The sequence below is a fragment of the Dendrobium catenatum genome, unplaced genomic scaffold (assembly GCF_001605985.2).
Source record: "Dendrobium catenatum unplaced genomic scaffold, ASM160598v2 fragScaff_scaffold_1539, whole genome shotgun sequence".
In the NCBI taxonomy this organism is placed as follows: Eukaryota; Viridiplantae; Streptophyta; class Magnoliopsida; order Asparagales; family Orchidaceae; genus Dendrobium; species Dendrobium catenatum.
The window spans coordinates 65,200-87,436 of NW_021320001.1; the positions used below are offsets into that span (position 1 = coordinate 65,200).

General features: G+C 34.7%; 1 protein-coding gene across 1 annotated transcript in view; it reads left to right on the top strand.

Annotated features, from left to right (window-relative positions):
• LOC110112979 (valine--tRNA ligase, chloroplastic/mitochondrial 2) overlaps nt 1-22,237 on the top strand; it is a 61,876-nt gene that overhangs the window by 32,911 nt on the left and 6,728 nt on the right. The window contains exons 11-17 of the mRNA XM_028700500.1: nt 6,119-6,229; nt 6,304-6,441; nt 13,653-13,703; nt 13,780-13,892; nt 15,968-16,115; nt 16,698-16,802; nt 16,936-17,037. Coding sequence (XP_028556333.1) covers nt 6,119-6,229; nt 6,304-6,441; nt 13,653-13,703; nt 13,780-13,892; nt 15,968-16,115; nt 16,698-16,802; nt 16,936-17,037 — 768 coding nt within the window. The remainder of the gene's footprint in view (nt 1-6,118; nt 6,230-6,303; nt 6,442-13,652; nt 13,704-13,779; nt 13,893-15,967; nt 16,116-16,697; nt 16,803-16,935; nt 17,038-22,237) is intronic.

Sequence of the window (22,237 nt, forward strand, 5' to 3'; positions counted from 1 at the left end):
CTTGGTTAGAAAATATTAGGAATGACCTTTCTTTATTAGATTTAAACGAGAATTTGGCTTTTAATAGGACACAATGGAGAAAAAGGATTCATGTAGCCGACCCCACGTAGTGGGATAAAGGCTTGATGTTGTTGTTGTTGTTGTTGTTGTTGTAGAGATGAGGATGCTCAGGTGGATGAGTGACTTTATTCTTAGAGATAATGTGAAACGAGCATATACGTGAAAAAGGTTGGAGTAGCTCTAGTGGCAAATAAGATTAGAGAGAGTTGCCTTAGATGGTTTGGTTATATAAACCGTCGGCCTTCCGATGACCCGGTTAGGAGAGTAGTGTATTAGATTTAGCCTATATTAAGAAAAGTAGCATGTAGACCTAAAAAGTTTGGTTAGAAAACATTAGAGATGACTTTTTTTATTAGATTTAAATGAGAATTTGACTTTTAACATATTACAACGGAGAAAAAGGATTAATGCAGCCGACCCCATGTAGTGGGATAAAGGCTTGATATTGTTGTTTGTTTGTTGTTGTAATGTAGACACATGCTGTCTTTTGAAAATATTGGAACCTGGTTTCCATATTGTGCTAATGCACAAGATAACTCTGTATGTATTAATATAATCATCGTTGGTATTTGATTTGAAGTGATACATATAGTAAGGTAAGAAGCATCTGTTAGTAACATATGTGAAAAGCACTTTTCAACTTTTGTTATTCTAGGTGAAGGTGATTTTTGGCATTGTAAACTAATGCTTAGAATGAGTTTAATCAACTTAAAAAATTACTGAATCAATCACTATGAATTATAAGGTTTTGATTGAAAAAGGTGGGTCAACCTTTCTCATTAAAATAGCAATACAAGTTACATAATAGTGAATTGAAAAGAAAAAGAATTACAGAAAAGTAAAATAAAAAACTAAGAAAAAGTAAAAAAAACAAATAATAAAAAGGCTCTTTACCTAAAAGATTCTACCCTTTATTTTTTCCAGATGATCCAAATAATTTCTGAAAAGAAGACATTCCAAAGGTCAGCCAAGCCATCATGATATGTTGACCCCTAATGATGTAAGAACTGAATGGATGCTTCTTATTGGGTTAGGGTAAGGAATACCGATAGTTTATATAATCTTCTCCGAACACTACTTTTTTTTTTTGAAAGAAAAAAAAAAAAGTAAAGGTGAACGTTGTTTGACAACATTTTCATATAAATCATCCAAACATTAATATAGATCTCGGTATAAATAGTTGGATTCGAGATCCATGAATGCAAGAAGCGGTGATGCTCCCATTCATCTAGAACTTGTACATTAAAGTTAACATTTGAAGCAACCAATAAAGGGTAACTTTTGGATTTGATCAGTGATCCATTTCTTAGGATTAAGAAAATTAACATCAACAATATGTGAATAAGAATATTTCTATTTTTGTTGGATATGCCTTCCCAAAGCATCAATATTTTGGGTTATTAATTTATTAATTTATTTTAGAATGCAACTAATGAAATGTTAACTGATTATGTGAGAAAGAAAAAAATTATAAATGAAGAAGATTTTGAAGATGTTGACATAAATTATGAGGATTCTTCTGAAAGCTGTCAAAGTGACGATGAAACTGCCTTAGGTCTTCATCTTAAGGGCGTGTTTAAGGTTTGAGTGAATTTTTATTTTGAATATTGTGTTGCAATAACATTTACCTTCACACAAATCATTATGTTTATAATTTACTTAATATTTTGTTATTTTTATGAGTTATTTATAATTTTTTTAGTACTTTAATTTTCCCATTTTGAGGCTTACACCTCAAATCCTTATTTCGCCTTTTAAACATATATATATATATATATATATATATGGAAAAGTTCTGCCTCCACCTGATAGGGATCCTGCTTAAGCTACTTGTGTATTTGGGGGAATTATTATGTTCGGTCACCTGACAGAGAAATACATCCGGATTTCTCTCTATCTATAGTAAAGCACAGTTACTGTAGCAGCTGCGCTTTGACTGTAGACAGAGAGAAATCCGGATTTATCTCTCTGTCAGGTGACCGGACCTAATAATTTTCCGTGTGTTTGGGGCTGATTCTTCATGGGGACTTTTAAGAAAGGAAAGCACTTTTTTTCTTAGATCTTGATGAAGCCTCACCCTTAATTCCCATACCAAGAAGTGACGTGAAAATTAGAATGAGAAGGGAGAAAAGTAGAAAATGTGAAATTTCATTATAAATTTTATTCTATTGTTCAAATGTAAGTTGTACATAAATATGTGATAAACATCCATCTTGGAAAGAAATAAATGAAATAAATTTAGAAATCAGTCTTTAATTCTAAAATTTAGAAATCACCACTTCATAGAAATGAAATCATGTTGTCATATTTGCTAGATTGTTATAAATGAAAAATTCTTGTTCATGGATTACTAGATTACTATTTACTATAGATGAAATGATGCGACAAAATTTTGACTTATTGAAGATGGAAAGATAATGGACACAAATTTAAGATTATATTAACACCTCTCTTCATGCGGGGTTTTATATATTGATCATGTACAACTTATTTATTATATTATATTATCTATGCTCATTATGGGTAAAGCCTTGGTGAGAATATCTATTATTTGAGAGTTTATTGGAACATAATTGAGTCGGGCAAGCCCATTTTGTTTTTTTCTTAGATGAATGTTGGTCTATCTCAATTTGTTTAGTTGTCATGGTGGATTGATATTTTGTAATGCATATGGCAGTTGTGTTGTCACCATATAATTTTAGAGATTTTTTTTATTTGTTAATTTAGTTCTAAATATTTTTTTTAGTCACATTCCTTCACAAATATCAGATATCATTGCCCTGCTTTTAACTTCAACAATGCTTCTTGAGACCATAAATTGTTTCTTAGTTTTCTATGTAACTTGTTTTTCCCATATATGAGGACATTACTTAAGGGGGTTCTTCGATCTGATGTATTTCTTCAATTATCATTTGTGAAAATTTTTTGATGTGTCTTTTCAATTATCATTACTTAAGGAGGACATTACTTAGGCTTCAAGAGCTTCATGTTTTTTATTTTTGGAATCTGCATTTTCTCAAGAGAATGACAAAAGTTATGTTGCACCGATACGGATACGGCGACATGGATATGACACGATACGGGACATGTCAATTCTTAAAAATACAGGATACATGTACGGCACGAACACGTCATTATAATTTATAAATCATAAATAAAAATTAAAAAAAAAAACAATCAAAGCATAATATTTGAAATGACCAAAAAATGAAAGCAACATCATTTGTAGCCTTATATCTTATAATATCAAAATAAAAGTAAGCATTGTGTCAAGGGAAGAGTTAAAACTCATTGCCTAATAAGAATTTTGTGGCATGATTCCACTAATTATGTTGTTGCATGATTTGGTGACATGTTTACTGAATAACATATGAGAGCTAAACTTCTTTTTTTTCTCCATTTAAGAAGACATACAAACCACAATAACATGATTTTTTAATACATGAATAAAAAATCAAAGCATTACAAATGCAAAATAATTGATGCTCTGATATCATATTTTCTAGTAAACTAACATCAATGTAAATGACTCGCGGGTTCGAAAATGAGAGAACCTCGCTCGCAGCCTCATAAGTAAATATGACACATCTTTTTCCCGATTTTTTTCGTCTTCCAACGGACACGCATATCCGTGTCCTTTTGAAATTAAATAGTATTTTAATTGGATACGGCTTTGACGTATCCAACACATATCGGTGCCGTATCGGATGCGTATTGTGTCTGACACGTATTCGATACAACACGCCTTCATAAATAGGTGTATCGGTGCAGCATAGGACAAAAGCATGAAATCTAGGTGAAAACCCTTTAGAAGTCATGAAATCAAAGATTTGGTGATTGGTGCTTGAGCCCAACTCTTATTTATGGCAATAGACAATGGGGATCAATATCATCTATTGATTAAATCTCAACCATTTATTCTTTATTAATCTTTGAAGTAGTTTGAGTTCTTGAGTGTGCCAGAGATATGTCCATCACTCCTCTTCTTGAATTTCTTTCCCTCCTTGCATAGACACAAATCTCATTTTGCATAGATTACATGTATTGATAAGGCGATGAGGGAGTTTTGTGGTTCTGGTTTTAATAGGGTTGAATTTATTGATAAGGCGACGAACAATTTATAGCATTGGTGGAGCTTTAGTAGGTAGAATGGGGGCAATGAGGAATGTTCATTGTTTATGAATTTGTTGAAAGAGAGAGAGGATGATCAAATAAGCTTAAACCTTTAAATTCTAGTTCTCAACTTTTCTCCTCATGAATTTTGGGTTTGGAGTAAGTTTGGTCTTTAAGAAAAGTTAAATCCATGGAATTATATTTTTTTATTGATTGGGGGATAACAACATTTATACCTTTTTTTATTTGGGATGTATCCAATAATGATGCTCTTGATAAACTTTGAGCTTAATCTTTTCTAATGCTGAGAATGAAGGTTGAAGAACCAAAGATTTTTCAGTCAACAAAAGAAAAGTTTGAAATTTAAAGAGAAGTTTTGGATACAGATTTGAAATTTAAGCACTCTTGATGATATTCTATTAACTAGATGTGCAGTTTTTAGGATAGCTTCTTGTTAGAGATTAGGAACATTTGTGGAGAGGATTACTGATCTAGCCACTTTGAAGAGGTCTAGAGGTTTATTTTTTCTTTCAGCAACCCCATTTATTAGAGGTTTGGTGTTTAATTCCTAGATATGGGAGATAATTTCCTATGACTAATTTGAAAGATATCTGGCATTGTTTGTTTTTAGGATTTGAATTTTGAATTTGAACTGAATTTAGGGGTGGATATGGTATTGAAATGCTTAAAAAATTGTCCCGCTTCAAATTTTTCTTTCATGAAGGATACCCAAGTAAGACTAGTAAGATTGTCGATGATGAAAATAAACCATCTAGCTCAAGAGATTGTTTTGACTTTACATGGTCGCCACACATCAATGTTGAGTAAAATAAAAGGTTAGGAAGGTTTGTGGGTGTAATCGAGATAGGAGTTATGCATTTGTTTAACCATATGACAAATTTTACACAGTTTTCTAAATTTTTGTTGGTGAACAAAGAGGAAATTAATATTTAAAGGTAAGTTTGGAGTCCGAAGTTACAATGCTAAAGTCAAACATAATTATCATTATTTTAAAGTGAGTTTGTTATTTGAAGTGGCTGATTTGGGTTTTTGAACATTATGTGAAATACATTAACTAAAAATTATCATACATAGTCATAGGACCCAAAATTATTGCTCTTTGGTTTGGTTGGCATCTCTTTCCAGAATCACAGTGAAATAAAAATAATAATATTTTAGGTGCTGGATGTGTTGACATCTAGAGCCTTGGTGAAAAATGTTTTATATGCTGGATATCAACTAGAATCCGAATCAATATACTTTAAGTAGATTTAGTTTGTCTTTGTATTGACTAATTCATATGTTCACGTTTAGGAGTGAGCGTTGAGATTTGATAGAGGTTGGTAAAAAAGTGCACTGGGTATTGTTTTTTACTTACATTAGGAAATTGAAATCTATGGTTTCTGAATATTCATGCCTTGTCAACATGTTATTGGTTTGCTTGGTCCAGCGCTTATGCAGTGTATGTTTGCCTACATGATACATGCTAGATAATTGGGAGTTTTAGGTTTTATGGTGAGTTGAAGTAGGATTTTATTGTTTGAATGCTCAATTAATTGATCGCCTTTGACATGAGAGATTGGGCAACATTTTTTGAGCTATTTTTATTTATTTTGCTTATTTTTAGTAGTATTTTTAAAGCTTGAAATAAGGGTATTAAAGTTACTGTGTATCCTCAGTTTTATCATATCGTATTGCATTTTTTTTGTTCCATCTTCCTGTGCATGGTATCCTTCCTATAAAGGAGAAAGGTTTCTCTGAAGCACTAAACAAAAGAACAAAATTTGTAAGTTTCTGCATGTGAGTGATTACATATTATCCTATTATTTGGCAAATTAAGTACTTAAAATCTGTTATCTCTTGTTAGATGTTCTTCAACTCGCTAGAATATGTTATTTTCGTCAAAATTTATTTGTTGAGCTTTTTCAACTTTTGCTATTTTCAGGGAAGAAAAATGTCCAAGACATTGGGAAATGTTATAGATCCAATAGATATCATAAATGAATATGGCACAGATGCCTTACGATTCACACTTTCTCTTGGATCAGCTGGCCAGGTAATTTCGGTTTTGGAGTTGCAACAAAGTATGATCGGTCTTAAATTCTTTTTCTTTTACTTGCATGCTTTCAGGACCTTAACCTGTCCACTGACAGATTGACTTCTAACAAAGCTTTCACCAACAAGCTATGGAATGCTGGAAAATTTATTTTGCAGAATTTGCCGTGTGAAAGAGATGGCTCTAAACTAGTAGATATACTGACTTATAAGGTTCGTAAACCCTTTTTCTGATAAGGTGGCATTCTATCAGTTAGTATAAATGATGTGGATAATCACTGGAAAGGAAGCCATTTGCATGCTGCGTGCCTTTGAGATTTTTTCTTTATTCTACCTGTATTTTTTTGCTTGAGTGTATTCATCCTATAGATAGATTAGTGTATGATCTTTAAGCCCTTCCAACATAAATGATCTGTGGGCTCGGGGGGGGGGGGGGGGGGGGTGGGGGGGGGGGGGGGGGGGGGGGGGGGGGGGGGGGGGGGGGGGGGGGGGGGGGGGGGTTAAGACACTACCCATAGATTTCGCCCTCATTTTGCGAGGACTTTATGATCTGAGTTCTGGTTTCCTATAGGCACAATCCCCTATAGTTAATTACCCCTCCCGTTCACAAGAGAGAACTTTCGATTAAGGCTAGTCGTCAATCAGATACGTAGAGAATACGCGTTAGCATGGGCATAGGTATTTGAAAAGTTCGGGTGTTTGGAATTTGGGTTGGAAGGTTTGATATTTAAAATGAAAATTTCACCATCTTGCACTTAAAGTGGATGGTGGGGGAATGGATGGACTCGATTAAGATCCCATGGTTCCGTCATCTCGGGCCATCATGGACCCTGGTCTACTTAGTCAGAGGAGGTAGTCGACTCAACCTGACAGAAGGATCCTTGTCGGCAGCCATGGGTTGCTTCATCCAAGGGGATCTTGTAGACTTGAGATGGATGTTTACCTAAGGGGACAAATTTGAATCCACCTTAGCTAACAGAGGGCTTTATGCCTATCAATTATATCCTATTGATTCATATCTCAATGATTTGATGCCACTAAGGAGCGTATTGGCTCTGGCCATAACCGGTATTTCGTGGTGCCATTTGACGGCAAAACCACCTGGTTCAGAAGGCCCCGGGTCATAACCGTTTATCCTTCCGTGCCATTTGGCGGAAAAACCGTTCGTCAAAGGACACATACCACGTCCTTATTGGCAGTAGATTTTTTGAGAATGGATCCTAGTGATATTTTCGACTAGGCATTAACTCTACGTGAGCTGAAGTAAATTTTAATTTATCTACCCCGAGAAACTGTTGCAGATTGTGGATGGATTTTGCTTTAAGTGATTAATAGATAAATTTTTATTTTGAACATCTTGGAGTTTGAGAATTTGGATTTTGGTTACTTGGGTGACATCTAATATATTTTGTGGACCCCTCCGGTTGAGATTTATATTGAACACGGCCATCATCAGGGTGTACGGGATTATTTCCCTTTATTGATTGAACCGTGTCGACCCATAAATTTGTTGATAGGGGATCGGGTTTCGTAGGCTTTGTGCCTTTATTAGTGAATTCATATTATTGTAGGCCTTGAAGGCCTAATTTGAATGTATTAAGACAAATATACAGGTCATCGCGATCGTATATTTGTTTGATGGTTCGAACCCTTTCGACTCCTATCGATCCGCATAGAAGGATCGAGTTCGAACTTGAATTCACTTATTGACCAATGCAGTATCCCTAGACATCACGTGTGTACCAATAACACGCTCATCGGGGCCCATACGGGTGTTTGGAGGCATTTTATAATTATTTGTTGAACATTGTCGACTCTATCTACCTGCTTAGGAGGATCGTGTTCAACTTTATCAACCCGTGTAGTATCCCTAGACGTCATGTGTGTACCCATAACATGTTAATCGGGGCCCATGCGGGTTTTTTGTTATATTAACCCCTTGTGTACCTGCGTGTATACAAACTACGGTGTATGTACGGGGATATTTTGCAATATTTATAAACACCTTATGTCCGCTTGTATAAATGTTGCGGATCCGGTGGCGTGTTGTAGCAGCTTCTGGATAAGTTGTTTGCTGCTTTGTACAGGTAGACTGTCATGCACCACTTGTTGCTTTCTGCAGGTGGATTGTAGTGCACTAGCGAATCTCTTGCTTTAACACGTAGGAACTTGCATTCACTGTAATTCTCTTGTACTCGCTCACATATAAGCTCTTATATGTGTGATGACTTTCCCACAGTAACTCATAGAAGCTTTCTTTTGATGTAATCTTTTGGCATTCTACTCATAGATGACATCTGGTTTATATGACGAGTTTTCCACAGCAGTCCATTGGAGCTTGCATTTTGCTATATGTCATGTCTTCACTCGTAACCTCCTTCTCACATTTATAGGTGGGTTATACATTTTGTTGCAATTCTCTTATAGACATTCATAGGCGAACTGTCGTATTTATCGTAGACTCCTTTTAATTGTTCGTAGATAACTGCATTCCCTAGAGATCTCTTTTATTCGTAGATAACTGCATTATAAATCAATCTTGTATTTACTTCATTTGAGTACAAATTGGATCATCATTAATTATCTTTCTTTTAATATTCAAGTTCATTTAGAGTTTGAGTTCACTTAAGTCACTTTTTTTTGTTCAACCAAGCTTAAGTCCAAATCTTTATTCGTTTGATGTTCAATCAAGTCTCAAATTTAGTTGTATATTCACCCGAAATTTCGGCAGCCTCCCGACGTCTCCCCCGTTTAGGGGAAAACTACGAAAAACTGGGCCTCCCGCCACGCTAGAAAAAAGCGTGTACGGTAGGTGCCCTCGGACGAGGACACCGCGACCATGAAATCTTCAAACCCCACCATGCCAGAGAAAGGTGTGTATGGGTCTTTAGTACCTGTTGCAAGAAAAACACAGTCATTTCTCGGCGAGCGGGTACTTATGAATATCCTCATCTCGCCGTAGGCGTCGCACCGGGTTCCCATCCCACCACGCTAGAGAAAAACGTGTATAGGCGATTTTTCGGTGCGCCACGAACGCCAAAAAGAGGTTTTAGATGATTGCTAGCCCCATCGTAGGCGCCGCACCGGGTTCCCTTCCCACCACGCTAAGAAAAGCCTGTATGGGCGGTTTGCCGGTGCGCCGCGAACGCCGAAATGAGAATCTGAGTTGGAAATTCATACCTTCACGATGGTTGACGACGATGATGAGATGCACAAAAATCTCTCTTTTTTTTTAAACTTTTTTTTTTTATTTTCTCTCTTTTTTTGGAAATAATTTCACACTTTTTTTTAATCTTTTTTTTTTCTCTCCCCCTTTTTTTTTCTTCTTTTTTTTTTGAAACTCCATACACCTCTTTTTGTTACAAACATATACATGATATAATACTATTAACATGATATAATACTATTAACATGGTATCTAGTAACATTAATCTTAATCAGTAAAAAAAAACTAACTTTGGCTAACAACAAATTCTAACTAAATGCCAAACAGCAAATGGACTTTGGAATAAATACTATCTAAATACTTTGTGGGAGACTCTACACAACAACAATGGAACATGAAGTTGCAACACCCACACTTTCCTACCAAATCCTATATTGAAGTAGTCATTAGAACATTTTCACAAACACCTTGTGGGCAAACCTACTTGCATGCTACTATTGGATTATTTCCATAGGATTTTCACATTTACCTGAAGCTATGACTTTGCTCATTATCACCCATACACACATTTTTTATTATCTCTTTATCATCATTTTTTAAAAAACAAATATAAATATGAACATGTATCCATGAATAAGCAAGCACATCTCCTTTTCAACAAAAGAGGAACTTAAATTACTGCAATGATATCATAGATAAAAAAAGAAATAAAACAAAGGAAAAGTTTAAGGGAACCAGAGTCGTGGACTTGTTATTAATTGCCAAGGATTAGAGCAGTTTTGATATTGGTTCTGACGTGGGATGGAAAAGATGAAATAGGTTTCACGTGAAAGTGAATGGGAGTAGCAGCTTTTTTTTATAGAGCTTTAAAGGGGCTGGTTGATTCAGCTTGTGAGGGAAAATCAGAGAAAACGAGCTCAGCATAGGAATCGGCACAACAAAGGAGAGGAGAAGGCGTTGGTTGGGTTGTGGCCTTGACACGGAATAAACTTGAAGTCTGACGGGAGGGAGCTTTTGGTTTGGGATCGGACGGTGATTTGAGAAGTCTATCGCAACAAGGAGTAAAGACGGAAGGGTGGAGGAGATAAAACCGGGAGAGATGGGACTGGTTCGGACGTCGGCTTAAGGGCGTGCAGTTTGGAAACGAGTTCAGAAGACTATAGACGGAGGGAAGCTTGAAGGGAACACTGTAAGCAGGAGCTCAATTCGTGGGAACCAATCGAAGAGCTCGTTCTATTTTTATTTAACGACGAAGGCTTCATTCAAAGCAAGGTGAAACGTCTGTCCGAGGTTTCCGTTCAAACGGATATCCAGGATTTAGAGCAGGAGATTTGAAGAGATACGAGGTAAGATTAATGAGATTTTGACATTTCTTTTGACTTCTATATATATATATATGTATATATATATATATATATGATTAAACTGGCAATGACATTAACATTTCGTTGCCTTCAATCGTCCCTCTGAAATGATTAATAATGCATCAATCAACTAAGTTTATTTTGAATTGCATGCAATTCTTGATCTATGTGCATTCTGCCTCGGAATTCGTGTGTATTTCGTCTTGTAATGCATGTCAAATTTGTCGAATATAGACATTAGATGAAATGGTAGTGCATTTAGGGTATTGACGATGTCCTGATCACAACGACGTGGTCTATTTCGTGATCGGACATCACTTCGCCGCCGTTGAGGCTAATTTCCCTCGTAATGCGCGCCGTTTCATCATATTCAAATCGCTTCAAGATTTACACCACCACCTCAGATGATCCAAATTGATTAAATAAAATATGTACTCTGAATGTTGGTGACATTTCGAATGCAACGTAGCTGTCTGTTTCATGATCGGACGTCATGTCGTCTCTGTATAGGCAAATTTCCTTTATATGCGTGCCTTCACATCATATTTAAATCACCTCGAGATTTACACCACCACCTCAGAAGATCCAAATTGACGTTCCGGATGCAATGGCGCTGTTCGTTTCATGATCGAACGTCATTTCGTCTCCGTAGTGACAAATTTCCTTGATATGCATGCCTTCGCATCATATTTGAATCGCCTCAAGATTCGCACCACCACCTTAGATGATCCAAATTGGTTAAATAAAATGTATATTCTTAATGTTGGTGACGTTCCGGACACAACGACGAGTCCCTTTGTCAATCCGGGCATCATTTGGATGACGTCGAGGCCAATTTTCTCAGATATGTGCGCTTTGTCTCGATGTTCGTACCGACCCCTTGCATGCCCCTTGATTTGTTAAGTTGAATGTTGTCATTAGATCTTCTAAGATATTTGGGATGTTCCAATCGCATTGACACAGTCCGTTTTGCGATCGGATTTTGTTTGGGCAACCTCGAGGCCTCTCTCCTTGATATGCATGTTTTGCCTCAAAATTCGTTTCACCACTACGGATGATCCAAATTGAATATAGAAAATGTTGTTCTTAAGTATTTGCATTATTCCGCTAGCAATGGAGAAATCCGTTTCGTGAACAGACATCATTTGGACAGCGACGAGGTCAATTTTCCTCGAAATTTTTGCATTGCCTCGATATCCGTGCCACCAATATGGATGCTTTAAATTGATTAATCAAAATGCAGTTTTCAGAGGTCGACAATTTTCCGGGCGCAATGGCGAAGTCTGTTTGTCGATCTGACATCGTTTGATCAGTCTCAGGCTTTAATTTCGAGTGTCGGTCGTCCCTTTTAATTGATCTCATCTGATTCAATTGCGAGGGGCCTTGACCCACTAGAATTCAGTGTCCTTATCACAACGATACCATCTGTTTGGCATTCGGAGGTCATTTGACTCCTTAAGTGATGCATTTCGTCAATGCACGCATTGCCTAAATCATCTTTTTCACCTCTTTTCGTATTGTTTTATGTGTAGGGGTCAACATGATCATCTTAATCTTATCTACTTATTTGCATAGTAATAAATAAACATTAAATGAAATAATATAAACAATTTACTATTGTTAAAAAATGAAAATAAATCGTCTGACTAAATTCCTAGCAGTTTAGTGCATATAGTTGAATATTTGATAAAGTTGATCCATTTTTGAGTTATTAAAATTACTTAAAATATGACATAATTTGGGTGTTTCTTATAATTAGTCATATAGGATTTTAGAGAGCCAATGTCATATTATACTTTTTCTTTTAACTTTTAAGAATTGTTAGTTGAAATGTTAAACAATTTATTATTTGTGAATGGTACAGTGGCCTTTGATTGGCAAATGATAGCGGTAGGTCATTAATCTTCTATTTAATTAGCTATTGGGTTTATGTGCTTCATTTGATGTGCATCTTAGGAAAATCCCGAGGATGTTTTAGGAGAGCTTTATATTAACAGGTTAATGCTATGGATTTTTAATTATGTGTGTTTTATTCTCATTAAGGGGTTGTTTGGTTTGCTGAAAAATGAATGTAGAATAAGGGTGGTTTGGTTTGCTTAAAAAGAATATAAAGTAAAAAGATATAATGCAAAAGAAATGTGGTGTATTTGAAATATTTTGGAATTGTTTGGTTATTTGTAAAACAAATGTGGGAGATTTTTTTTTTTTTGTTTGTTTGAAGTGAAATGGGTGTAAGGCTGGGCAATGATAGGTGACAATGGTGGTACTTGGTGGCATCGGCGATGGTGAGGGGGAGGGAGCTGGCTACGGTGGCGAGCAACAAAGAAATTATAGTATATTTGAAAATCGGACGATTTTGGAAGATGCCAAAAATGAACTACTAGGTGAATTCTAAATTCACCTATGAAATACTTTGCATTTGAAATTCATCTTGTCAAGTGATAGTGAGCCTGAAGGGGATTGTCTTTGCAAATAAGTTTGAGTTGTTAAATTGTGAACATTTATAGGATTAGGCTCAAAATCCTGCAGTATTAAGAAATAAGGAGGGTATTTTTAGAGAGAGAGAGAGAGAGAGAGAGAGAGAGGAGGGGCTTTAATTTTTTCCTTATGCATGAAATTATATACATCATGTTATAATGAAGTGTGGTTTACTCACTACGTGCATTTATGCATGCTTAAATGTTTTCCGATTCAAATTGAATTAAAACACATTGGAGCATTACTCTTTTTGCTTTTTCAAGATATTAGAAATTTTTAAATTTGTTCAAAGGCCTTATTGCAAACTGAATCTTTGTGTTTTTGAGTTAGATGTTTGCATTTGTAGCCTCAGGCTTGGATGCTTTACTTGATTTCATGATTTTTTTATAATTGACTCATTAATTTCCCTTGTTCAGTTTGACACACAGGAATCCCTTATGAATCTACCTCTACCAGAATCCTGGGTGGTAAATCTTTTTCAGATTTTTCTAACCCCAAGTGTTCTATTGTATTTGATTTACTAAAGCTTTATTATTTGTTCAGGTGTCAGAACTGCATAGTCTCATTGATAGTGTCACTTCTAGCTATGAGAAATTTTTCTTTGGAGATGCTGGTAGAGAAATATATGATTTTTTCTGGGGTGCTTTTGCTGACTGGTATGTATGGCAGTTTTTTCCTAATTATATATATACTGAGTATGATTTTTCTGGCTGTAATTTTGTAATACATTTCATTTTATTTTTGCATTTTTTGGAGGTTGTTGTCAACTTCATATATTCCTTAACAAGAAAAAGGCCAAAATGGCCCCTCAACTATTTGTGAGGGACCAAAATGGTCTCCAACTCTTTTGAGGGACCAAATTGGTCTCCCCCATTAAAATGAGACATTTTTTGTTCTAACATCGAATGTTGGAGTTAATTGTGTTAAATGTAAGGGTATTTTGATCATTGTTAATTAAATATAATTTTCAAGTAATTATAATTTTTCTAATAAAAATTTTTAAATGTTTCTTTGAGAAAAAAAATTAATAATAATTTTATTTTTAATTTAAAAAATTATAGTCATATTTTATAAGATATGTTTGGAAAAAATATGTGTGACTAAGTTGAAAATAACATATATTTGTATTTGATTTCTCTAAATTAATAAATATCATATGTAGATCCAAAATACCAAATTATAATTACTTGAAAGTTACATTTAATAAATATTTAATAAAAATAACCTAAATACTCATACATTTAACACTATTAACTCCAACATTGGATGTTAGGACAAAAAAAGTCTCATTTTAAAGAGTTAAGGGACCAAAATGATACCTCAAAAGAGTTGAGGGATTATTTTGATCCTTTTCTCATTCCTTAAATAGTACTTCTTTTTGTTCATTTTATTATTTTGACCAATGTTTAAAATTGCGTATTTGGGTATTGAGGCGTTTTTCATTCGTGAGGCTAGGCGTAAGTCTCAATGCGTTTTGAGGCGTAAGCCTCAAAATCAAAAGATTGCGTAAACATAAAATGATAAATTTTTTAAATACTAATGAGTGAATAATATAAAACATAAAAAAGCATAAGATATGAAGTGAAATCAAAATATCTCAATAATAAGACAACATGAAATATAGTTCAGCTGAAAATTCTATCTTTCCCAAATCCCAATATTCTTTTCATTAACATATAATTCCAATTTCTAAAAATAAATAGCAATGACATATGACATAAGAACTCATAAATCATCAGCACTGTCATCACTAAGGGGTTCTTCATTTGAATCATCATTATGATGAACTACTCTCTCCCCTTCCTCCTCTCCTATAGAGTCCAATGTTGGGCATTTATTTCAAGATTTATGTAAGTTTTAATATATATAGCGTGAGGCGTAAGCCTCATGCCAGTGAGGCGAGGCGGGCCTCAACCAAGTTGAGGCGCAAGCCTCATAACAAAAACTCGAGGCATAAGCATTGAGGCGTTTTTTACTGGAATTGCGCAAAGGCGAGCCTCATATTGCGCAATTTTAAACCATGATTTTGACTATATGGAAGCATTTTTCTACGATGCACTTTATGTTGAATTGAAATGGAATATTTGAGCTTGTCATTTGGCTTTGCTCTTCAATATTGGTTAAATGATGTACCAATCTTGTACTTGAGGATGGAAACCTTTTTTTTTCCTCCTCTCAAAACCCGTAGTTTAACTGCACGCTGCATTTACATCTCATCTTTTGAAAACTTGAAGGGACCGGTTTGTGCTTCAATGTCCAGATTTCCCTCATTGCAATACAGTGGCTATGACCCTATCAGTATGAATCGAGAAGCAGTCTCTCTGCTATAAAGTAGTAAAACTTTATTCATTCCTTGGAGAGGCAAGAATTTCATGCACCTCTATACCCATTTGGAAACATTTCAGTGTTCTTTAGGAACACATTAAATTGGAATGAAATGTGAGTGGGTAGTCGATTCTTGCCAATGGATATTATTCAAAGCAAGAATTTTTGGAATAGAGACAACAGCATGTTTATATGTGAAAAAAAAAAAAAAAAAAAAAAAACAGTAAGGCTTACATAAACATACAGAATTAACTTCCTCCTCTCCATCTTTAATTTTTCAGGACTAAGATGGTCAATGATTAATCTGACTTGTGTTCATAATTATGTAGCACATGTACTGTGTTTCCAGCTTTATTTTAAGTATTCTCTATTTCTGAACGTGCATTTAGATTTTAACTTTTTCTAGGTACATTGAATCTAGCAAAACTCGCCTGTATCACTCTGGAAGTCATTCAGATGCTTCTATGGCACAGTCTGTTCTTCTATATGTCTTTGAAAACATTTTGAAGCTGCTACATCCTTTCATGCCATTTGTCACTGAAGAATTATGGCAGGTAATGTGTTCTCTCTTACTAATTTTCTTGCATTTGAGTATTTTGGTTCAGTCTAACACTTCAAGAATCGCAAGGTTCCTGGATTAATTACTGGGGCGCCATTCCTGCTGCCTAATTCTCTCTTTTTGTTTTTTTTTTCTTCTAACTAGTGCAATCTCTTATGGTTATTTCATGGTGAATAAGTTTATGTTTCATCCCGCCATCATTTTTGCTCTCATGAGCACATTGACAATTCCTGTATGAGATCAAAATTGTCACTCTGAACACTTAAAACTCTCAGCTGTTTCTGGTTTTCACTTTTATGACGAAATAGATAAATAAGTGTTCTATCCTGTCCTAGGATTATTAAGTCATTTATTTAACCTTTCACATTTTGGTGAAATGCAAAAACCGTTGTAATCAGTTTAAGTGCTTATCATTATTAGACGATCTACATAAACAGCCCTGAATTCTTCGCTTTTTTTTTTCTTCGCTAAACTTTATTTCAATCCGTTATAATGTGCAATGCTTTTGGTGCTTGGCTTTGCTGATTTATGTAGTTTGCCTGTTTTTCGTGTCTACATGTTTTTATATTTTATGCAGGCTTTACCATTTCGAAAACAAGCTCTTATAGTATCTCAATGGCCTCAGTGTTCACTTCCAAAAAATAACAAATCGGTGAAAAGGTTTGAAAATCTACAATCATTGGTAAGTGTTACAAACGTAAAAGCTATCAACTTTTGTTGTTTTTGGTACTTAATTTTTTTAAAATTTCTTATAAATGGTTTTACCTGCCTGAACCTCCTCATAACAAGATAATTTTATGAACCTTCTGTGGCAGATTAGAGCAATTAGGAATGCAAGAGCTGAATACTCAGTTGAGCCCGCGAAACGCATCTCTGCATTTGTTGTTGGAAACGCTGAGGTCCTTGGTTATGTATCTGTGAGTATCTCTCTTAGGTCTCATTACATTTTTTGGATATGCTGTTGAGGGCAGTCATGTTGGTCATTTCCAAAAAAAACATCAAAGCTCTGCTACGAACCATTTAAGTAGTGACACAAGTTAAATACTATTGAGATTATAATATTATAAGAATATTAAATATCTTGGGAAAAGGGTAGTGAGCAAAATAAAAATTAAAACTTTTGATTATTTATATGATAGTTTTGAGACCAAGTGATATGGGTATTATATCAAACAGGGGATCAAACAAATCGCCTTTGATCATAATTTGGGCATCAGGGTGTGAAAAAACCGTAGAGATCCTATTCATTGAAGCTTTAATGGTTTGATTTTTCTAGAAAAAAATTTTATGACCATGATTCTCAGATCACACTATTTAGATGGAATAGGATGTCACTAGGAATTCATAGACATGATTAGTTCATCAATTGGTCATCATATTAAATATATCAAGACTCTAGAAGCTTGACCATAGAAATTGGATTATATAAATAAGGGTTGAATTTTAAATGAAATCTTATGCTGTCTTAATCCCAAGTTAAATGCTTTTTAAAATTTAGACCTAAACTTAACCAAAGTATATAATTTAAACTCTAAGATAAACCAATTAAAGATAATAGAAAATCAGCTAGAATTAAATTTGATTCTAGAGAAGTTTAAAATGAATTTGATTCAGCTTCTTTATGGTCCAATTCATCTCCTTTTGGTTATCTTATGTAAGTTTAAAATTTTTTTAGGCTGAAATGATTTATCTTTGTAGCATCAATTCACTTGATCAGCAAAAAATCCTTCTTCTAAAAGTTTGGTGGAGGCTAGGGAGGAGGAAAGTGGCATTGATGGGTCGTTTAATGGGAAAAAGTGACATGTAATGGAAGGTGCATAAGGACTATTGAATCCATAAAGCAACATATTTGGAGGTTTAGGTAAACGATGATTTAGAAGGAAACATATTTAGCTAACGAAAAAGCTTTTAAAAAGTAGCATTGGTGGTAAAATGTTTGTATAGATATTACACCTCTAAGATTTTGGTAATGTGGACCGTCAATGAATTTGGAGATAATGATAGAAGCATTAATACAAATTAATTTTTGATGGATGTAGCTGAAGCAAATTATAACTGTCTAAAGTAATAGGCATATTGTTTGGAGCAAGATTTTTAACTAAATCTGCAAGAGGTAGTCTTTTATTTAACAACATTCTTAGGCTCAAACACCTTATTGGGCAAAATGCTCTATTTTTATTATAGATAATATTTCATAATCAATCTTAGGCATTGTACATATCTCAGGTGTTGGTAACTCTTTAGTGTCCTCAAATCTCAGTTCATCATTAGAAAGAAAAGTAGCATAATAAACTACCATCATCAAAAGGAGTAATCATGAATTTTTGGCACATGCTATTGAACTAGAATCAAAAGACTTTGTGGAGCTTGTGCATTGGATTTTATGGAAATTGAAAGTACATTTATTTTGTTGGATTTTCACGTAATAATCTTATATTTATTAATATCTATTCATGGCTTTTCATCAATTGCATGTGAATATTAGTCATAAACTCATAATTATATGAGTAAGGGTGAGGAAAATTGGAAGGATAGGATTGATGTCTAGTGTACCATTTTCTTGATTATGTGAAAGTGTTAACCTTCTTAATATGTTGTTGTTCATTTCTTATAGCTATATAATGCCATTAAAGCTAGAGAAATTTATGGTGATGGGCAGACATTTTAGAAATTTATAGCAGTGTTGTCCACAATTGAAATGAAGTGGCGATTGTAACAGAAAGGAACTTCAACACATCAACTTTGACTATGACATAGGAAAAGTGGGCTGAAGGGGTGCATTAGCACTTATGACAAGGAGTTAGGGGTCAAATGGTATTTGTGCTCATGGAAGTGTGGCGTGAATTGAGGTTAATTGTAGCAAAATACGTGAAAAGATTGAGGTGTGTGTTATTTGGGAAAAACAGGCTTTTCCTGAGCATGATGTGACCATTGTTGAGGTAGACAGGAAGCGTATTAGAAGGTGATTGACTAAGTATTGCTAGATGGGTGATGATGAATCATGAAGGGTTAAGCGTTACCTGCTTTTACAAGCATGATGTTTACAAGATTTGCGAGTGTCAATAGGAGAAGGTCGTATGTACCTAAATTGTGGGAAGTGTGCAGTAGAGGAGGCAGTTGAACTTGGCTGCTCATGGAGAGGCATGTGAGCATGTCACAAGCGGATGCATGGTTGCGTTGTGATTGAGCACACAAACACAATAGGAGAAGGGCATAGACAGATTCGGAATGTGTTAATTAACGTTGGGTTATGCATGTACTACGTTGCATGGGTTACGGCTTGGCTTGGGCTCAATAGGTTGTGTGGAATGTAATTACGGTTGCCTGTGGGATTAAGTTCATGGAAATGCAGCTTGAAAAGAGTGCCTATGGGATAAGGTTTGTATTTGCTTATGCGGATTCAATACAATAGTTTTGAGATTTGTGATTTGGATGCAATACTCTGAACTTTGACTTTAGTACTAAACTTCGATGAAGAGGGTGGTAAAGAAAATTTTGCTGAGTTTGGAGTGATATGTATACATATCTTGGATCTAGAAAGCTCTTAATTGGTCACTTATTTTTGTTCATTTAATCCATAATAATCAATAATAATTTGCATTATGGACTTTTATTTATAAAAAAAATGGTTACTTAGATAAGCTTTAAAATTTAAATCAAATCTAATCTTATATTGAACCCATGCAAAATCCTATCTAAACTTTTGCCTAAACCTATCCAAAGTAGATAATTAAAAATAATAAAATAAATCAATTGAAAATAATAGAAAATTCTATCATAATAAATATGATGTTAAAAAGAGTTGAAAATTGGTTTGGTTCATCTTTTTAATATCTTAATTTGACAATTTTTGTTGTTAGCCTATTTAATTTTGTACTTTTTGGGATAAAATGGTTGATTTGTACATCACTAGGTGTGGTAAGCTTAAGTGTCTTTGATTCATTATTTCATAAAAATGACGAAACAGTATGGCAAAACTTTTGTGGTTAAAGTTTAGAAATTTCTCAAGAGTATCATATGATAAGATGATATTATGGAAACTTAAATTCAATTTTTTTTTAAAATTGTAATTAGGTTGATTAGGTTGTATGGATTGAGTATTATTAAAAATTCATTGATAGCTGAGTTTAATATTTAAGTGTGATGATGGTGAGAATGTTAAGATAGATATGTAGTAAAAGTAGAAGGATAAATTAAGAAATGATTATATTAGACAAATGAGTAGAGTGCATCTATTAGAGATAAGGTAATCAAAAGTACACCCATTAGATTGGCAAATAAAATTTGTTGTAAGGGATTAGAAAGAAAAATGAGCAATGCCAAGATAACAATTCGGAGGAATTAAAATTATTAGAATAAAGTCTAAGTATATGATTTGCAATGTTTTGTTGGTGTAATATTAGCACTTAGCGGTCATTGTTACTAGCAGCTAACATTTTATATATGTGTGAGAAATGTAAATATCTTGAATTTATTATGAGTATATAACTTTCAGACTTTATGCTAAATAGTTAAAATAGAGACATTCTAAGGGTATTATATGATAGAAGGATATCATGGAGATTTAAAATTAAGTTTAATACAATTATAATTGGGCGAGTTATGCTATATTGATCAGAGTGTTGGGTAGGTTAAATGCTAGCGATAGTTAAGTATGAGAGGAATAAGAATATTAAGATACATGTGTGATGATGTCATACCTCATTTTGACCCTTTTCAATCAACCTGGAGTGTAACAGATAGGAAGAATCTGGATAGACTTATCTTTAACTATCACCACTCACCATGACTTAGTTCTGTCAGGATCAAGTGAGTAGGAAATAATCTATTTGAATTATCCCAACAAAATACATTTTTTCCAGTCTTAGGATTCTATCTTAATATTTCATAATTGGAAACATATTCAAAACACATTAAATAAAATACAAAGTTTTAATAAACTTTCAAATAAAGTTTATATACCCAAAAGTCTGATTATACAACTTCATACTCTAGTTTTTATGCACAACAAAAATGTATGTACACAAAAATGCAGTGAACTTTCTGCCTAGAGTCCCACGGGCTCATTCCATTTTCTTACAGTACAACCACTGTTAATGAGCTAAAGCTCAATGAAATACACAATCATAATACGAGAAATAAGAATTATATAATTTGCAGTCAATTGTAAATTATATTAGGCTTTCTATAAGAATTATAAGCTGCATAAGAAATCAATGCATAACGATGCTAATCACTGTATGTATTTTTTAACTTTCACATTTAGTATTTGTGGGCTACGAAAATTCGGCCTCGGCCTCCGCTCGCTTTTCTTATTCGGCGAGGGAGTTTTAACGAACTAAGTTCCGAGGTAAATTTTGGAAGGCAGATGGGTTTGTAGATAAGACACTACCCAGAGATTTCGCCCTCATTTTGTGAGGACTTTATGATCTGAGTTATGGTTTCCTATAGGCGCAAGCCCCTATAGTTAATTACCCCTCCCGATCACGAGAGAGAACTTTCGATTAAGGCTAGTCGTCAATCAGATACGTAGAATATACGTGTTATCTGGCATATAGTAGCAGCAATGGGCTTGGGAATTGGTAGAAATTAGATTTGGAAATTGGAAATTTGGACATTTTGCTATTTAAAATAGAAATTGCACCATCTAGCACTTAAAGCGGATGGTGGGGGAATGGATGATAGACCCGATCAAGATCCCATGGTTCCGTCATCCCGGGCCATCGTGGTCCCTGGTCTACTTAGTCAGAGGAGGTAGTCGACCCAACCTGACAGAAGGATCCTTGTCGGCAGCCATGGGTTGCTTCGTCCAAGGGAACCTTATAGACCGGGGTTGAATGTTTGTCTAAGGGGACAAATTTAAATCCACCTTAGCTAACAGAGGGCTTTGTACCCCGTCAATTATATCCTATTGATTCATATCTCAAGGATTTAACGCCATTAAGGAGCGTATTGGCTCTGGCCATAACCGCTATCTGTGGTGCCATTTGGCGGCAAAACCACTCGGTTCAGAGGGCCCCGGGTCATAACCGTTTACCTGCAGTGCCATTTGGCGGCGAAACTGCCGGTTAGAGGACACGTACCACGTCCTTACTAGCAAGAGATTATTTGAGAATG